This window comes from Crocodylus porosus, unplaced genomic scaffold (genome assembly GCF_001723895.1).
Source record: "Crocodylus porosus isolate Cpor-Errol unplaced genomic scaffold, CroPor_comp1, whole genome shotgun sequence".
In the NCBI taxonomy this organism is placed as follows: domain Eukaryota; kingdom Metazoa; phylum Chordata; order Crocodylia; family Crocodylidae; genus Crocodylus; species Crocodylus porosus.
The window spans coordinates 4,487,868-4,507,430 of record NW_017728918.1 but is presented as its reverse complement, the minus strand read 5'-3'; the positions used below and the strand labels follow the sequence as shown (position 1 = coordinate 4,507,430).

The window sequence follows — 19,563 nt, the reverse complement described above, 5'->3', positions numbered from 1 at the left end:
TGTTAGCATAGCTATGGAGGCAACATTATATTACAGACCTGTATATGATACCTGACACTGTAGCATGTGGGCACCCAATAATATGAGAACTGGGATCTGCAGTTTACTAGTTCTAACTCCACCCAGCAGAGGGCAGCGATAGCATACACTCTCGCCAGCCCATTACACAACATTAGTCATTTTGTACAATTGTGCAATAAATGTTAGCTTTACTTTTTTAAAGATATTGTTAACTTGAGGCCACTAGTTAGTATTTTTTGCCCATGGAGGAGAAATATGATATATTATGTCTCTGCAAATTAGCAATTTATTTGTTAAACTTTAGGCCATCTTTACATTTAGAACTTCTATTTCCCTTCCCTTCTACCTATTTTTCCCTTGCGGATGTATACACGCAATGTGATACATGAGTTAGGTTATAACTGGGCCTATGCATTGGTGCAAGGGCATTCAATGGAAAAGATAGCCACTGAGAGCCTTCAGATAGCCTACCAAGGGTGAAGTGGGCACAAGAGGGGATGGGATGGTAGATGGGATGGGAGTAGACTGGACAGATACTTAAGTATTCCCTTGTGGGCCATCCAGCAGAGTTAATCCCATCTGGGGAGGATAGTAATTTGTTGCTGGCATAAGCCAGTGACAATTTACCATGTATTTTCCTAGAGAAAGGAGAGAGAAGGGGCAGGCCTGAGGAGTGGGGCCTCCTGAGGCTAGTCCTCCGGTGACACAGCTCACAGAGACCGCCCTTTGCCGGGGGCTGTGCCTGGAGGCACAATCTACCCATTAAATACTCCAAGGTGTACACAGCTGTCCATGAGCTGTCCATGAGCAGCTTGGCATTGAAGCAACATCTTCGCTATTTAATTATTCTGAAATTCATCGGGCTGTATCGGTGCCCGACATGGGAAGCACGCTGCTTATACTCTGCATTCATTTTGTCTCTTAACCTGCAGTTTCACCATGGGCTTACTAGCCTGAATGCACAAATGAGATCCATAGTGAGATCCATACCTATTCTTACCACCCATACGACCCCATGCAGAGCACTGTGCTTCATAGCCCCTTGTGAGCACTAGCACGTATCGTTCTAACATATCTCAGCTCTGCAAGGCAGCAGGGCTTAATAGCACTGGCTGCAGAAGGGATACGATGACATCTGATGGGTGCTCTAAAGGGCTGACAGATCTCCTGTCTAACAGTGCAAGAAAAATGATAACACGGGATGGGCATCAAACATAAGGTCCAACTAGTGTAAATCATATGTCTCCCTTCCAGTAGAACTGTGTTTTTTTTGGTTTTTTTTAACAGCATGGTCTCAGTAACAGCATGAGCAATAGACCTTGGTGACTAGAAAGCAGACTATATATGGTACATGCAGAAACGCTGAGAAAGTTAGGAGTATTAGGTCTTGGGCATCTCAGAAGGGCAACAGATGGATAACAGTGGATACTATGGGTACAAGCCACCAAATTAAATAATAGAAGGACTTAGAAAACAGGTTCCCTTATCTGACAGGGAGGTCTCAGGGTCTGGTGAGAACTGGATGTGAGTGATATCACCTACAGATGTTTAGTGTTTGATACAAACTAGGATGCATAGGCTGTGACATGAAGTGTTTTGCCAGGTCTATAAAGAGGGGCCTGGGACTCTGAATACTATGTACTGAGCTAGGGGCTGTGTTTTATGCTTGTGCCATGTAGCCAGATAACCTGGCTAGCACCTGGCTAGCACGCCTGAATGTGCTTGATGTTAATACTGGGGTTGTTTGTGGACCTGGAAGAGTCCTTGTTAATAAAAACCGGAGCCTGTGGTCTCTTTATTACAATGAATGAGGTTGTTAGGAGTAGCAATAGCATATCACAGATGGCATCCTGATATCATGCGGACCGCCTGACGTGACTCACACTACTTCACCCCGATGGCGCCTACCAGAGTCCGACACCTGCAAAGACTTATGCTCTTCTTTCATTTCAGACAACGTGTAAGCTTTTTTTCAGTTAAGGGCCGTCTCCGACTGCCTCTACTTTCTCAACCCTCTTAGGCTCAAGGCACCCCCCAGATAATGCCCACTCCTAGTTTTCACTTGTTTTTTGACTACCAAAAATAATCGAGCAGTTCTTCTATTGCAAAGAACATCAGGGCAGAATGGTTTCAAACACTATAGATTCCTATTTGAAACCTCTAGGATTATCTTGTGAATTGTGCTTGCACGCCTAACAGTGCCAACATTGTGTGGCACCCCATGGCACCCTTGAAAGGATCTTCAGGCACCCCAGGGTCATGTGGCTCCCTGGTTGAAAATCACTGGCTTAGCACAAAGGGGTCCTTATCTTATTTGCTGTCTTTGGGCACTATTGTAATACGAATCATAGTAAACTACCAGTGCTCAGTATGAAAAGTATCCAGGCAGATATACAGTGTGGAATACTTTTTTTTTCATGCTTACTTTGTTGCTAAGATCATCTTTTTCCTTGCTGTTTGCTCTTTCTGTTCCATGTGCTGTCTGGCGAGATGCTCTCCTACTGCCTTGGCTGGGAACTCTGTTTCGCAGGTGTAGCCAAAATCCCTGGCCAAATGTAATGCTTCCCCTGTGGGTAGATAAAGTGGGTCAGTCAGGTCATAGGAAACATTTTTTTTTTCCTAGTCATACCCCACTGGTGCCCCCCAGGAGGAACAACAGGTCTTTTCAGTGTAAGTACATTCCTGATCTCACTGGTGTGAGTGGGTTCACTTTCTGGCCCCTTAGGTCACTTGTGGTTTGCATTACAATGCCACTTGGAGGGGAAGAAGGACATTTTAATAGTGAGCATTTTAGGAGGAAGAACCAGGGTCAATTCCCTGCCCTGCCAGACTTGCTGTGTGACCACAGTCAAATCACTTAGCCCTAGATCATCAAGGGCAAAGATCAGCCTATAACCTGTGTGCTGGGTCCAGCCCACAGAGCGGTCTGATGCAGACCGCAAAGGTCCAATCCAGCATGGGGAACTGGTGGCACAGAGCTGTGCCATGATGCCCATCCCTTCACAGTGCTCCCCTTTACTGCGGAGCGTGACGATGCACTGTGTCTGCACTCATCCTTGCTGCAGGTGGGGTGGGGATCAGTAGTGAAAGTAAGCACAGGCTCCAGCAGTGGCCTGCAACAGGGGTGAGTGTAGACATACAGTAGCCATTTTGAAGATCTGAGCCTTCATTTCTCTGGGTCTCCATGGGGAGCACTTCCCTGCCTCACATGAGCATACTTAGGCTAAACATTATATGCAGTGAACTGCTTAGCTAACTAAGGGAAAGGAGTACCTAAGTACCTAAGGTAGAAGACGGTGATATATCCAGGACCCAAGTACGATGGCCATCATGCAAACACAACTAAGAGACAACCCCTACCGCAGAGATTGCTATCTAAACAGACAAGGCGAACCAAATGAGGAGAAAAAGGAAATATTCTTTTCCTATTTTACAAGTAAGGAGTTGAGGCAATGGGAGCATGTGATTTTCCTGTGATCATAAAGGCAGTCCCGGCAGAGACAGGAACTGAACATTGTGCTCCACCAGCCCAGCCCATCACCTCCACTGGAGATTGCCCCCCTTCATGCTTAATCAAGCCAGAGTGACTTCTTCTTCAGGCTGTATGGACAAGAGTGTCATTACCTCCATTCATGTGTTATGAAATGATTTGGGGGCAAGGGTGTGACTTTTTAGAACTGGTAGTGAAGTCTCTGGGAAGGAGCATGACCATGCAGCTCAGCAAGGTAGGAAAAGATGCTGAGTTTGGGACTGCGCTAAACTAAAGATGTTCACATTTTTTTATGCCAAGATTTCCATTCCCTGAATAATATTTAAGCATCTCAGCAAGCACCCAAACTTCCAGAGATGGTCCCAAGGATTTTTGCTCCATTGTAGAAGGCTGATGCAAGTCCTTCCATGACACTGTTAGCTCACAGAGGCTGTATAGAGACAACAGACACCTGGGTGGGCTGCTGAATCTCTCCGCCATAGAGCTTAGAGGAGGCAAGCAAGCTATCTAGGTCAAGGTAAGGGATATGCTGATCAAGTGTGTAAACCAGCTGAAGTGTATGGATAGGCTGGGCATAGTGGTGACCCTTCAAGCCCTAGAACTCAAATAACACCATGGAGGGGCTGCCACAAAGTCCTGCAATGTGCAGGAAGGTGAAATCCATCTCTCCAAACCCATGCAGGTCTCCTTCCCCAAGCCTGGGAGCCTGGGTGCAATTAGATGTCATCTTTTGTTGCCTTTGTGCCTCCATAAACATTTTTATGGCAGCAGAAAGTGAAAGCAAGTAGATGTTCAAACCCTTTGTCATACTGCACATGCCCAAATTCGTAGCTGCAACAAAAAGCTGCAATCATTTGTCCTGCCTGATTGCGGTGAACATGTATTTACTTTATGGGGGGAGACCACGGCCAGCCTGGAGCTGCCCATACTCTCCAGCCTCCCCAGAAATGCCTGCCCAGTTTTCCCCACTTCCAGAGATGAGCCCCCAGTGACTTCCAGGGCACATCTCTGGAAGTGGGGAAAGTTGGGCAGGTGCTGCTGCACAGATTGGTGGAGGTGCGTCCCTGGAAGCAGGGAACACATCACCCATTGTCCTACAAGATCAGCTGGTGGGACAACAGGTGAGACACGGTTCCCCCAGGTGCTGGGACACATCTCAACAGAGGTGATCTGCTTTATTTGGCGATGTCTAGTTCTAGTCTCTGATTACTGAGGCTTTGTGCAGGTGTGTGATGCTTTTCACTCCATCTGCATGTCCTTGAATGGTCCTTTTTTAAGTTTATTGACCCCTGCTTTTCCTCAGCTTAATTTGCCATGAAATTTCTCTTAAGTGAACAGTCAAAAGTCCAGCAAATTCCTTGCACCTGAAGGTATAAATCACTCTAATACATTTTCCCACACAGAGTCTGCCACCACATCCTTATTCTCCCTTAAGTTTGTCTGCTAGAGGAACATCTTCAGTATTAGTATGTAATCCCCCATTCTCCAGACATCAGTAAAGGCATATAACTCTTAAGTGCTTGTATCAGTTAAAGAAATGCAGGGTCAACAACTCTGGCAAGCACAATCACTTTTGCATGCAAAGATCAGTGCTTAAAATTAAATCTGACTTTATATGTTAAAAAAAAGTATTTGTTCTGGTTGTGAGATGCAGCGAGGATGCTGCTAAAATGAGCAAAGCAAAGGCCCAGCCACCTGCATGTGTCTTAGAGTTGGAGGAAGACACTGCTTTCTACTATTTATACAGTGTCCAGGATCAAGGAACCCTAATCTCAAACTGATTAGTTCACAACTTAAGTCAAACCATTTTGTCCTGAGGTTGTAGCTTACATGAAGGTTTAGGGGGAAGGTTTTTGAGGTTCATGGATCTCTGGTCACTTCTGACCAGAGAGAGGATACATAGAAAAGTTCTAGCTTTGGATTTGGGAAGTTATTAAAAGCATTCAAACATAATTCAAGTGCAACAGTAGCTATCCAAACAAGATAATTTTAGCAAGAGTGACATTATCGCTCACCCACCAAATTCAAACATAGCCCCTTTCTCTGCTTTGCAAAACCCCATGAGCCTGCTTTACGTTGACACCATGACACGGTTCTGCTTCATAGAAACATTTGTCATGTTTTATTTCCACTGCAGGGTAGAATAAAGACACATGTGAAAGCCTTGAGCATTCTTGCTAGATGAAATGATTATCTTCTGGACAGCAATCCCCTGGCCGTAACTGGATCTTTTAGGTTAGGGGTTATTACAATACATTTAACACCTTGATTCAGCAAGGTATGCAAGCATGTCTCGCAGTGTGATTCAAGTTAGGTATGCTCTGTTTCATTTTTCTGCTTGTATTCAAATTCTTAGGAGAATTTGAATACAAGCAGAAAAATGAATGAAAATACAGTAGCTTTTATAACTGCTATTTAGTCATTGAATACACACACCACTATAATTTTGATTTTGTGTCTTGAGTCAGGATTACAGTTGTGGTCGGGTCCTACTTCAATATAAAAAAGGTATAACAGGGCGTGTGCAAATCTCTCAGTGTGGCAGCATATTTTCTAGATAGATCCATCGATTTGTGTATCTGCTATCTAGCTGACTGATGAAATATGATAATACACATACATACACACAAATTATGCAGAGGTGTATATATGTCTGCATGCATGTATATATGCATACACACACCCGCACATCCGCAGTTTAAAAAATGGTTTAAGAATTGTATGTTGCTTGGCAAGAGAAAACTAATTTATGTCATAGGTTCTTTAATTGAGACATGACCTATGAAACAGACTCTTGAAGTAGAAATTTTAGCTTCCAAATATTATACTCTGTAGAGAATGTTTCTTCACACCCTCACTTTGACGATGTTCACATTACCCCCCAACCTCAGCATACCGCTTCTTACATGAAGATTTAATTATTTCTTGATAATAGTGCATGCTACTTTTCAGTCTTTACATGGATTTTTTTTTTATATATCTCTTGCTGCTTGCCGAGTTCTGCACCCCCTGTCTGAGAGTCTGGTAGATACCTGAGAAACAGACTGAATGAAGCTTCATTAAAACATTTTCCCTGTCCTCCCTCAGTGACACTTGCATAAAAAAAAATACATTAATAAGAAAATAACAGGAATCTGGAAAACATCAATAAGCTACACTGCTCCTATTGTGCGTTTCATCTAATCTCTCAGTTTCTTCTTTTTTTTACCACCTAATTTTATTTTATTTTATTTTTACCACCTGCTTATTTTAGTGGAGTGTTAAAAAGTGGGAACCCTTAAAAGCCCCCAATTTTGCAATTGATTTTGTGGTTCAAACACACACACACATGCACACGCACAATCACTCCACCCATAGGGTCCACTGCACTTCCCTGATCCAAAGACAAAAGACACGGGCGGGGATCATTCGTTGCCTCCTGTCAAATCTAGGCCATGGCTTTGTTTGCTGCTACAGACAGCACCAAATGAAAACACTTTCCTGTACCATTTGACAACTGACCAAGACGCTTTGCATGATTGAAAGGGACAGTCGCTGAAGGGGACCTGGCCCAGGCAGCCCTGGAAAGCCCTGCTTCAGGGACCAGACTGTGTACCTTGACAGGCTTCTGCCAGCAGGTTCAAGGAGCATGAAACTCTCCCGAGTCTAGCCAAGACTGAAGGATGCCTCTATCTGGAGTGAAGGCAGAGACAATGTCCCAGGAGGAGAAAGCTCTGAAGTTGAACTTCCTAGCATCTCTTCCTTGCCTTTACCTCCTCTGGCTTTGCCTCCCCAGTACAGCTGCGAGGTCAGATGTGCGTCTGTCCACTCCAAAATGGGAAAACTGGGAGGGGAAGGGTTGTGCAAACGAACGGAAGGGATAGGAAGAAAAGTCTAGCTTACAGCAAGCTAGAAGAAAGCTTTCCCTGCTGCCTTTGTTTGTTGGGAAGTGCAGTGCCATGCATCCCAAACAGAAGGATATGGCCAAGACAATTTTGTGTAAAATCCAATTGGGTCTGAGATGAGAGAAGAAAAATCCAGGATTTTTTCTGTCCCTTTTTTTTTAAATTGTGTTAAAAATTCTTACTGCGTTATAATTACTTAGATGATTTCCTGTATCAGAAATCAGGTTTTTTTTTTCTTTTCCTTGTTAGTACCTTAGTACCTTGTTGTTAGTACCTTGTACCGTTCTTTTCTCTGCTAGTACCTTAGTACCCCATCCCAGCAAAGGTGACATTTGCACTCCAGCACCCTTCTGACTCCTAGCTCTCTTGGACTAACAAGTTTTGAGTCTGGGAAGCTTCCTCAAAAAGTGACTCTGTCCTGTGTGAGAGAAAGCATCAATGCAGAGGGTCCCAGGGGATGTGAGAAGGGACTGCTGAAGGAATAGCTCATAAATCCTCTATTGTAACCAGCCGCAAGAGAGCACCAAAGAGCTACACTTACACTTACGTGCTGTGGTGGTGCTGCAAGCATGTCCTGCATCAATGAGGATGAAGGGCTGTTGCAGCTGTGATGGTCCAGGAAATAAGCAGGAAGTAAGGGTTTTTTGGTGATATCTTTTTATTGAATTAACTGCATTCCTGGAAGAAGTGTTAGAAAAGCACTTAGGTACAAAGTACCTGAACCAAAGGAGGGGTGCTTTGTGCCTGAAAGCTTGTCTCACGCATGTCTCAGTCAAGAAAAAATATCACAGTAAAAACCCTTGTTTCTTGACCTCGGGGGGAAGTTGTGCTTTTGCTAAAGTGGACCTAGAAATATTGAGCTTGCACCCTATTGAATCCATCACATTCAACCAACTTCATTTGTTCTGAACTCAGCCTAACCATGTGAAAAAAAGCCTAACCTGAGCTCCAGGTAGAGGAGGAAGAATAAAATCCTCATCGAACAAACAGACCTGAAGCCAGCCAGCAACTTTCCTCTGCTCTAGAGAAGCTAATCCACAAAACAATCAACATTTCTCCACTCCAGCTTCCACAAAATCCACATCTTCACCTGATCTCTTCCCACCCAAGATGCAAAGTCCTTCCCCAAATAGCAGTGTGATTTAGCAGCATGCCCAACAGCCTAGGGCCATTTCAGAATAAGAGGAGACTTAATTCAGTCCTTTGCTCTGGTACAGATTCCATCTGTAACCATGATCAAGTCATGTATGGCCAGATTCACAAAAGTGTGGGGGTCTCCAAATCCATAAGTGAGGCAACTAAATACCTCCATGAATTTAGGCCTATGTCTCTCTGTGCGTCTGTTTCCAGCCTGTAGAATAATGACAATAGCGTGCACCTACCTCCCGGGCTGCACTGAAGAGTGCAGTGTGCTCAGCTGTTACAGTAATAAGAAAAAAAAAATTCTGAGAGCCACATACATGTCTACACACAGAAGTGACCAAGCATGGATGACTGTTGCGAGGTCCATGCGAACATCTTAAAGCCTGTGGGAGTTTAACAAGAATTTGAATTTGGCTATAAAACCAGGGACTGACTTCACATGGGAGGAGCAAATATGCCCCTTCTGTACGAACGTAACGTAAGAGATGCCAAGGTCTCTGGCACCAGCGTCCTGTCTCTCATAGTGGTACAGAATGGAGGAACAGTATTAATGCAGGACATATGGACTGATTCATCCCCTGCCCTCCTCTCCTCTGCTGCTTCCAGCATTCAGAGGCCCAGGGAATCCTAATTTTGAGGTTGTTGTAACTCCCTCAATCTCCTCTGGATGCTGAAGTTGATGTGCTGTTCCCATGGAAGCTTCACCAGGAGAATAATCCTCACAGTGAGGGTAGTAAAAGGTGGACATGTAGTAATTGAGAGTAACTTGTGCTAATCCGATACTCCAGGGGGGCATAAGGTGAATATGATTTATATGCCAACAAGGCCAGGTAGATACCTCCAGATATCTATCAGGCAGCACTTGTTCAGCTAGGAGGTTGAAGTCTATTTGGCTTTGCTCCTACCCCGTTGGTGTTCGCTTTCTATGCATATTCTAGTGAACAAGCCCCATGGCAGCAATGCTCCTGCAAATAACTCCTTTTAAATGAATATTGGGCAGAACATGAACTTTGCATCATCAATATGAGTACACTGGGACTTGCTGCAGTCTAGAGGTTCACTCCCTCCTGCTCATCGATTGGGAAGAATCAGTACCGTGAACTTGTTAGTGGTGTTGGCAGTAGCCCAGGATAAAGCCTAGTGTGGGTCTCACCTTGCTAACCTCAAGTTCCTCCTAAATTTCCCCACTTACTCCAAGGGGTAAATAGTCTACCTGTTTACACCCACAATAAATTACTACATCCCATCATCCCCAAACCAGCCAGCAAATTCATGGGATGAGCTCTCTCTCCACACACCTTTTCTCTGTCTACCTGTTTCCGTGAGTCAGTAAGTGGGCATGTAGCTCTATTTTACTCTCATATGCCAAGATCATGGGTCGCCCCTTAAAGGTGCATAAAGGGAAGGATGGCTCTTACCCCAAAGGCTGGTGCATATAGAAAGGCTTCATCTACTTTACAGATCTGTCTGGATTACAACCAGCTACAGTGAGGGAAAATCCATAATGGGGACAAGGCCAGAGTCACAGCTGAGCCCTGTTTGCCCAGTGGACTCAATCACAAGAGAAATTGAGACCCTCCAAAGTGTGCTGCACTCCCATTGATTGATCCCTGCCTCCTACTTGCGGCAAACATCCCACATTCACAGTTAGGAGCTGGGAGCCACATTCACTAGCTCTGAAAGGACGTGATCCTGTGAGGAGGGAAGCACTTCTGCTTCAGTGGGAGCCAAGAGCTCATTTCTCAGGTCTACAGAGCTGCTTGTGATCAATCTGCAGGCCAACCACAACAGGTAGGGAGTGTCTGATAAATGATTTTGAAATGGCAAAGAACAGCTAGAAAATCCTAGACAGCTCTGAGTCAACTCAAGAGCTAATTAAAAGGAGTTTTTCTGTGATTTTTTTGTCAAAAACTATGCACTTTCATGAACATTTTCAAGATTTTGGACTGGTCCCTGAAAAGTCACAAAGCAAAATGAAAAAATTTGCTGATTAAATATCCCATCTGCCAAATGGGCATAGAATACCTACCTTGCAATGGGACCTTGAGCATCTTGGATTAAGTTGCAAGTTCCCTAGAGCAGATCACACAGAAATGTGAGGGGAAGTGGCAGGGAGCAGAAACCATTGGGCTTTGTTTTGACTTCTGTCTCTGCCAGCGACTTCCATTTATGGCCTCAGGCAAGTCACTTCACCTTTTTGTTTGAAATGCAGACAATGATACTTAATCAGAGGGCTGGACAGCATTGCATCAGTGTAAATTATCGCATGATGGCATTACTCCGTGACACTGTTATACTCTACCTTCTACCAAAGAAGTCAAGAGGGTGACATTGGCTGCTTTCCTTCTTCCAGCAGGCAAATTCAATCCCAGTCTGTCTAATTTTTCTCGCAAACAGCGTCCCCCATTCTTCGATTTTGCTCTGCCATGAGAAAAGTAAAATAAATTTTAAAAATCACCCTGAGTTTTATTCTCTTTACCCTTTTCTTTTTTTTTTTAAAGTGAAATGCCAGTCTACAAATGACAGTCACTACTTTTGCAAATGGAGAATTTGCTCCTGCTGATCTCACTGGAAACTCTCTCAGTGTCCGATCCTCATACTCTTCTTCACACAGGGAAGGTACTTAGGGCCCGATCCCCAGAAGGACTTAGGCATCACAATTCAGAGCAGCAGATAACTTTTCAGCATCCTGCTGCCTTGTAGACCCCTTAGCCCTGAGTTAGGCAGCGAGAGCAGAACTGAGAACTCTGAGTGTTTCCAGAGGACAATTCAGTTCCTGTAATGAGAGCACTTAGACACACAGGGAGTGTTGAATTGTTGGTACAGAAGTGTAAGAACAAATACTTCTCTTAGTCTGGTAGCTTGGAGTGAGTCACAAGCTGTACGTTGGTCACCCACTAGGTGAAAACAGAATTAGTCTCCCTGTATAATGCATGAAGGGATTTAGGCACCTGAGAATAGAATTCACAAAACCCTGTAGGAAGCCATCAATGGAAAGCAATAGGAAATGTTGAAGACACTTATGTGACTGAAGCCCCATCCTGGACTGTGAGGAAGTGTTTCTCTGATTGTAATTCACCCAGAACACTTTCCTGGATTTGGGCACCTGTCCTACCCCTTTCTCACACAATGAGTATTGTTAACTGACTGCTGCTCCCTCCACCCCCCTGCTTTTATCCAGCATTTTGGTGGTTAAAGGATTCACCCAGAGCACTGGCGGTCCCGGTTCAATTTCCTTTTCTGCCTGAAGGGATTTGAAGCTGCATCTTCCAGGAGAATGCTCTTACCCCCGGGCTATAGGGCATCCCAGGGTGGGGCTGTCTCAATCCCTCCTGTCAAAGATGTATCACTTTGCATGGAATAATTAAATATTCATTGGGCCAGAGAGAAGGAGAGTGAGTGAGCTTCACTCTTTCCAGTTAGAGCACTTGCCTGGGACAGGAGACCTGGGTTCCCATTTCTGCTCCAACTAATACTACATTTAAAATACTAATGCATTCGTTGAATCACGGCATGGAACGCACTTTTCCCTCCTCCCAGCTGAGCACCCTAAATGTTAGGCAACACAGTCATCCTCACGCTCTCTCACTCCCTTAGGCCCGCTGGACATTGAATTAGGTTGTGTAAAGTGGAACAACGTCAACAGGAGGGAAGGAAGGACCCTGCTCTCCAAAACTTGAATATCTTGGCAGCTAACTAGGAGATGCGAGCTCCTATTCCCTCAGACCAGGGAATCCATATCTCATGAGCAAGCGCTCACACCACTGTGCTACTGGCATTTCACACTCATGCTTTTGTCAGCACTGTGTCAGTGACCTTGCCCCAAAAGCACTCACTGGATCAGTGTCTACAGAGGAGGTAGAGTTTGTGGAGCTTGGGGCTGGGGGAAGGAGGTGGGGACAGGTTAGCGTCCTGGACACTTGGTGTCAGGACGCAAGCCATTCTAGGTAGATCTTTAGATACTTAGGGACCTTTCCTGGCCAAAAAGAAAAAGAGTTTGGTTCCAGCTGATTTTAGAGGCCTTCAAAATTTGGCAGGAATTAAGTCAGTTTTTGGGGCTCTACATTTTGGCCTTAGTCACATGATGAAGGTGGTTTGGTGGGAGCCAGTAATCTAAATCCTTTGTGGATCTAGACCTTAGCCCATGACTCCCAGTAAAGTACTAATTAGGGCTCCTATCGATGTGCAGCGAGACTTCTCCGACGTGCCGGAAACGCAGCATGTCGGAGAAGACTCAGTTAAGCGAGTCTGCTCCAACACACCGGATTTACAGCACATCCGAGTCTGCCGATTACTCGAGTCTGCAGGGAAAGTAACAGGCTCATGCAGGCTCCAGCGTTATGTGCATCAGTCTCCCCGCGCTGAAAAATGGCGACAGGGAGCTTTAAACTGAAGCTCATTCAAGGAGTTTTAGTTCAAAGTGCCTCACCATCATTTCTCAGCATGGCGCTTTTAATTAGCATGACTCACTAACTAAAGTGCCCACCCCCCTGTCCCAGAGCACATCTATAGATACCCTTAACACATGTACATATGCGCTTGGAGCCCAAAAATGAAAGGTCTTAGGTTTACCTACACGTAAGGATCTGCTGAGCCACCTTGATTAAGACACACCCACACTACACAAGGGATTGCCGATACTACACAAAGGATTGCATCTGGCTGCCTTGGATTCCCTAACCCAAATGATGTGTTCCACATTTACAGCTGGGTTGACTGAGCAAGAGAGCACGAACGCCCACCGCTGGAGATGTAACAAAACACGGTAAGTGCTCTCCAACCGCAGTCCTACTTCTTGGGTAGTAAAATGATCTTCAGCATTAGTATGGAGGTCAGACACTGGCCTTAAGTGACCTCAGTGAGATAGGCTGCAGCTTCTGGTATAACTCGAAGCAAAGGGCATTACCTGCTCTGCACCATCTACGCAGCTGCCCCAGGTATTCCTGTGGCTAGCAGACACCCATCCAAGCCGCAGTCCTTCTCCTGTTAGCTGTGTGAGATGAAGCCTGCTAGTTCCCTCCTTTCTTTGGTATTAAGAGGATGTTGTTGCCAGGAGATATGAATTGTGGGTGATATCTTTTTTGGACCAACACTCTGGTTGGTTGCAGAGGCCTGAGGATGGGTACTGTGATACCCCAAAGCTTGCCTATGCCTATACCAACCTCCTTTCTGTGGAGCTCCCAGACTTTTGCTCTGGCTGCTGAGTGTGCTCAGGAAAGCCAAGACTCCCTTGTCTCCTCCCTCACTGCCCCACCATTTGCCCCTCCTTGCTTTATCCTGGCTGGGGTAAAGAATTGAGCAGCACCAAACCTTACAGTAAAGAAGCCTTTTGCAAGTCCAAGAGCTAGTGGGAAAATGTCCATCAAAATTGGTTCTCAGCCCAAACCTGAGGGTATATCTGCTTTTTGGGGAACATTTCAACTTTTTACTAAACAATACCAGTCTAAAACCTGAAAAACAAAAAAGGCTTCTTAATTTTCATTTTCTCAATGATATGTCAAAATTCTCTGTGGAAAATTTCTACAAGAAAACGTTTTAGTTTTCTGTCGAAACTACTCATAGAAGCCCTCCCTACTTCTATTTTTCTACCAGTTGTAGATGTGACCAACTATCACAGCAGCAGAAGCAAAGTTGATGCTGGAAAAAAATCCTTTGGGAAAGCAGTGACTGTACTTTCTTGATGCTGCCACATTTGACCTCAACTTACCTTCTCAAAATACCTCCCAAGAGGGACGCATTGAGGCATTCAGGTGGAGACAGTCGTCTCTTCACCTCTGCAATGGTCACTTTGTATTTCGAGGTTGAGCTGAGCAGAGATAAGCGACCGGGCACAGAGCAGAACAGATCAGTGGGGTTAACGACACAGGTGCCACCTATAAAACAGCAGACACATATTAGTGGAAGAAATCAGTGGACCACTTCCTGAAATGTTCATCTGTACTTTGGCAAAGACAGGTATTAGTAATAAATTCAAGACTATTTTTGTTTAAATGAAAATATTGCTCCAAAGGTTTACAGGGCAACGACTAGATTTGACATTTAATAGGGATGAAAAATGAATCAAAGCTATGGACAGAGATTTTCAAGGGCAAATGAGACATTATGACTAGATAGTCTGAATTGCTGTATAATGCAGAACATAGACTGTCACCCAATGACTCCTGCATCTAGCATGAGCACAACTTATCGTTAGGTTATAGCAAGATACCCAAGCATGATTTCGAAACCCTGAATGATGGAAAATATATGACATCCCTTGGGAAACTTTCCTGATGGCTAATTACCTTGACTGCTATATATATGCATCTTAACGTTCCCAATAACTGTGTGAGATCATTGAGAAGCAACAGTGACCTATTTTAATCCAGGAGAATTGACTATGTAATAATAATTGTGCACATGTCCCCTGTGTGGTTTCTTAGGTTTCTGAACCCTCATACAGTCCTCCTACCATTAAGCCAAATTTTGAGCTGGTGCAAATCGCCAGAGAGCCAATGAATTATGTTGCCTTCAATCAGATCAGTTCCGGCCCTGGTTATTTATTGAAACTACCAGCTCTTTGGCCAGGTCCCAGAATCTCTGCAAGATTGCCAAAAGCCAAGGGATGGGACTCATGGCCAATAACCTTGTCCCGTATCGTTCATCTGTTCAGATCCAGCTTGTTTAGGAACTAGTCCAAGACTGCTGAGTGAATTCCTATAAAAGTGAAGAACCAGCATAAACACTGCTGCCTTCTGTTCCAGCTGCAGCTTGGCTTCCTTCGGCCCAGCATAAGCACAGAGCACGCATTTAGGAACAAGCAACCAAAAACTTTACACAAAGACAACCACTACCCAAAAAGTTTCTCTCATCCATAGATGATAAAAGAAAAAAATACCTCACACCCAGATAGATATTAGTAAAATCGCTTAATCCATTATTGGAAGGAACTCACCTAAAAGAATGACAAAGCCCATAATGGAATAGAATTAATCTATTTTTGCTCAATATTCATGGAAAAGTGAAAGAATTTGTCATATCTTATATGTCCAGTCAATGCTCTCTTCCTTCTGGTATCTTTGCATCCATAGACCTAGCCTTATTTTTCTTAATTTACCGTCTTATTTTTCTAAGGTGAATATGATAGTCTGATTCCTACTCACTGTAAAGCCAAACACTGCTACCTATGCTCACACTGAGTAACGCTTTAAATAGGTAGGACTAAGGGTCTAGTAAGGTGATATCCAACTTAGGTTTATTAAAGTCAGTAAAGACAGAATTCAGCCTAACGTCATTGGTATTAGCAACACTTACACTGCAACCAAAGGTGGGGAAGCACATATGACTATATACATTTATAATACAATGTTTTAAAACAGAAACCTCACTTAACTAAGAACCTAATTAGAGAAGCTCTTAAGTGTGGGCTTATTTTCCTGAATACACATTTTTTTTTTTCTGAACTGGGACCTTAGCCTCTGCTTTTCTGGTAAAACATAGGAGTATCAACTTTTGTATCCCTCGATTGTGGGGTGCAAGCTCTGAAGTTTCCACATCCCTGATTTAAGCATGCACAGGGGTGTTCAGGTAGAGAAGTTAGATGCCACATGCATGAGGTAGAGTCTGTGCACCTTCCAGGCCCACTTTCATAGAAGTCAATGTACAGTTTTGTGTGAGCATTTTAAAAATGTCTGGCTTGCCATATGTGTTTGTAAAAAGTGATAAAAATCTGGTGCCTTCTTTTATCTGATACCTTTATCCATACTGACATATGCACATACACAGGCATATATATGCATATGTAGAGGAAAACTATGGCTATAGATAGATATTTCAATCTAGAAGACAATATATTTGCATATTTTACAAACAATAGAACTACTGAAATTAATGAAATATTAATATTTATCTTTCTCTGTTCAGTTAAACCCATATGTGCACAAGTAATTTACACTGAATAAATAATTGCTTCTTTAATACAAAAACACGTTGGTCCCACCTTGGCTTTCATCCTCTCATCTGAGTTTATTGAAAACCTTCTCATTACTATATAAGGGTAAATATTTGCAGTCTTAAATATTTAAAAATACCATTAATATGCAGAGAGAGCATATTAAAAGCAGGGCAGAGATGAACAGGTATAGGGTAAAAAAAAATGCCTTTTGCTTTAAGAAACTGCAGAAGCCAAATTCAATTTTTAGGAACCTTGAAAACAAGTTGCAAATTAGAAGGAGGTAAAATCTGTTGCATATAATTATTTCATGATATTAATTATTCATTGTTACAGCAACATAGAGCGGTGCGGTGCCTTCCAGACAAAGATGGGTCCTCATCTCAAAGGGTTTGCAATCCTACAACCCAGCGTTGCAGCCTTTGCTCACGTGAATACTCCCACTGGGGACAGTGGGACTAAAGACCAGACTCTAAACCAGACGGAAGGGAAAAACGAGTGACAATAAAACAAGGGAGGGTTGAAGAAAAGAGAAAAGAAAGTACGTGTACAACACAGTGTAAGATGATACACTATGCCTATGTGCCTCTTGCACACATTTTTAGCTTATTCCTTCTGACTCATTTTTAGTTAATATATAGAAATGAAACTGAGAAGAAGCAAAGGTCAGCAACAAAAGGCCTGTCTGTACTCTATTTTACATAAAATAGTAATGACAATAACTAGGGATATGTCTAGCCTAGTACCTGCCCTGCGCTGCATCAACTCCCACGACAAAAGATAACCCCAGTTCATCTACGGAGACTTTGTTCTCACCACTGGTCACTTCTCAAAGGTCTCTAGCTACAGACAGGGAGCAAGACCAGAGAAGAGAGCAATGCCTATGCTTCTCATGTGTTAAAATGGTTGATTCTAGAGATCCTTGCTCATGGAGGTAGTTTTTACTCATTTCAGTCGTTCTTATGGACCAGGTACTGTTACCAATACTTTCTCCCATGAAAAGCCCACATATCAAAGCAGCGTAGTACTCAACTCAAAGTGAGTAAGAGTGGCAGATTCTGTGCTTGTTACACACAATGTTGAGCACTGGTATTGCCTCTAAAGTCAGCTGTGTGTCAAAACAAGGTCCTGTGTGAGTGGTGCCAGTGGAAGGGTATTAGCGGGACTATCCCTACTAGTAAGGCCCTTTTAAACATGTATGCTCTTGTAGAACTGGATCCATGCTCTATGGATTTGGCCTTACTTCTGAAAATAGACCCACTCTCTCAAGATAAAAGATTACCCACATGGAGAACTGTTTGTAGGATCTGGTTCCACATCTGCAGTTTGGCAGCAGGAATGATCAGGGCCACGGGGCAGCAACTGCTATTTTTTCACTTCCTTAGTCAGCACCTAGTATTCATGGCTCAGTTACTGCCCCCCACCTCTGCCTACAGGTCGAATATATTCTTCAATGCAATCATATACATTTCTGCTTTAGGATGTGATGTTATCTTCTTATTTGTCATCACCATGACTTCCAATAAATACAACGTTCAGAGTAAAAGCAGCATAGACTTGTTGGGAACAGGGACAAAATGGAAAGAACAAATTTAGCAATGGACAACTCCAGACCCATTCATGCAAAATACCAAGCACCTTTATGTACAGGAAACGTCACTGATGGAGGAGAAGGCCACAAAGTTTCAAGGAGATGTTTCTAAATGGAGAGGGTATTTTAATTTTTGCTGTAAGTCCTTTATAGCTCAATTCTTTCCACCACTGAAATCAACTGGAGAGGGGGCCGGGAGTGGGGCAGGGAGGGAGCAACATACACATCCTCCTTGCAGTTGAAATGGGAGCAAAATTCAGGCCTTTGTGCTGCCCTTGTGCTATTAGTTTCCTTCCATCCCTTGATCTGACCCCTGTCTCTCAAAACCAAGCAATCTACAGTCATGCAAAAGAGCCATATTGTGAGCTCTGGAAATTATTTTGTGTACTTTATTCCTTTCCTTTCTTCAAATGAGGCATTCCATTCATCAAAATTAGCATTGCAAATGGTAGGTAGCACCAGTGATAAATGCGTTCAATGAGAACAGCAAGAACATTACTGCACAATCTCTACTAACACATTGGAAACATACTAGTCCGGTGAAATCCATGAAAATGTCAGCACATTACAATGCAAAGAGAGATATGGGTATTTTGGTTTGAATTGTCCACTTTCATATTAATATGAGATGAAGTATAGGATAATGTCAAGTCAGGGGCAACAATTTTGGCCATGATTCAGCTCAGTATGTAAACATCTGCTCAACTTTAAGTCGCACAGACTTGTTTAAAGTTGCATTTGCTCACAAGCACTTCGTTGGATCAGGGCCTTAGTACGTCAGTGACCATTGATCAGTTGATCTGTGTTCTCAAATGTTTTTCTTTCTTCCAATATTAGTTAAAATATCCTATGTTATTTGTCCTTCAATAATAATAAAAACCCACTATTGCTATGTCAGGAATGTAAGGCTTATAGTTCTATTGTTGTCACTGTGGTTTTATTTCAGATTTTCCTAGCCTGTAGCAAATTGTTTGTGAACATATACATAACATACTTATTTGTTGATAGTAGTCCCTGCAATATTCAAAGCACTTTCCCAGCATATAAGATGAGCAGGTCACTACTCAAAGTAACTGGCACATAGACAAAGAGAAGTTCTGGGTGAATAAGAAGCAATTGAGTGTTGCTATAAGAATCAGTGTAACGTATTAAAAGAAATATTACAGGAATGAAATTTTAAGAATATAGCAGAGTTATACGTTCATATATTATGCCCATATAATGCATACAAATGAGTTCCTGGGATTTATCTTATAGAAAAGAAGAACATTATGTTGCACCCTTTTATAATTCTATTTTTATCTTCGGGTGCATTAAAAGGAATCTCTAGCTTATCATGTATAGCCCTTTATTAATGTTTCTTGCCCTGTTCTGTTCTGAAACTCTGGCAAATTTGGAGATATGAAAATTTCTCTCTCTACGTGTATGTACGGGTGTAAATATATAAACACACACATTTGTATAACTTTAGTGTGTCTATCTATCTATCTATCTATCTATCTAT

The 19,563-nt window shown here is 43.2% G+C and overlaps 1 protein-coding gene across 1 annotated transcript in view; it reads right to left on the bottom strand.

The window, feature by feature from the left end:
• Positions 1 to 19,563, bottom strand: part of TFAP2D (transcription factor AP-2 delta) — a 53,972-nt gene that overhangs the window by 21,494 nt on the left and 12,915 nt on the right. Inside the window, exons 4-6 of the mRNA XM_019537155.1 lie at positions 14,246 to 14,411; positions 10,841 to 10,959; positions 2,447 to 2,588 (exon numbers count right to left, since the gene is read on the bottom strand). Of these exons, the coding sequence (XP_019392700.1) occupies positions 2,447 to 2,588; positions 10,841 to 10,959; positions 14,246 to 14,411 (427 nt within the window). The remainder of the gene's footprint in view (positions 1 to 2,446; positions 2,589 to 10,840; positions 10,960 to 14,245; positions 14,412 to 19,563) is intronic.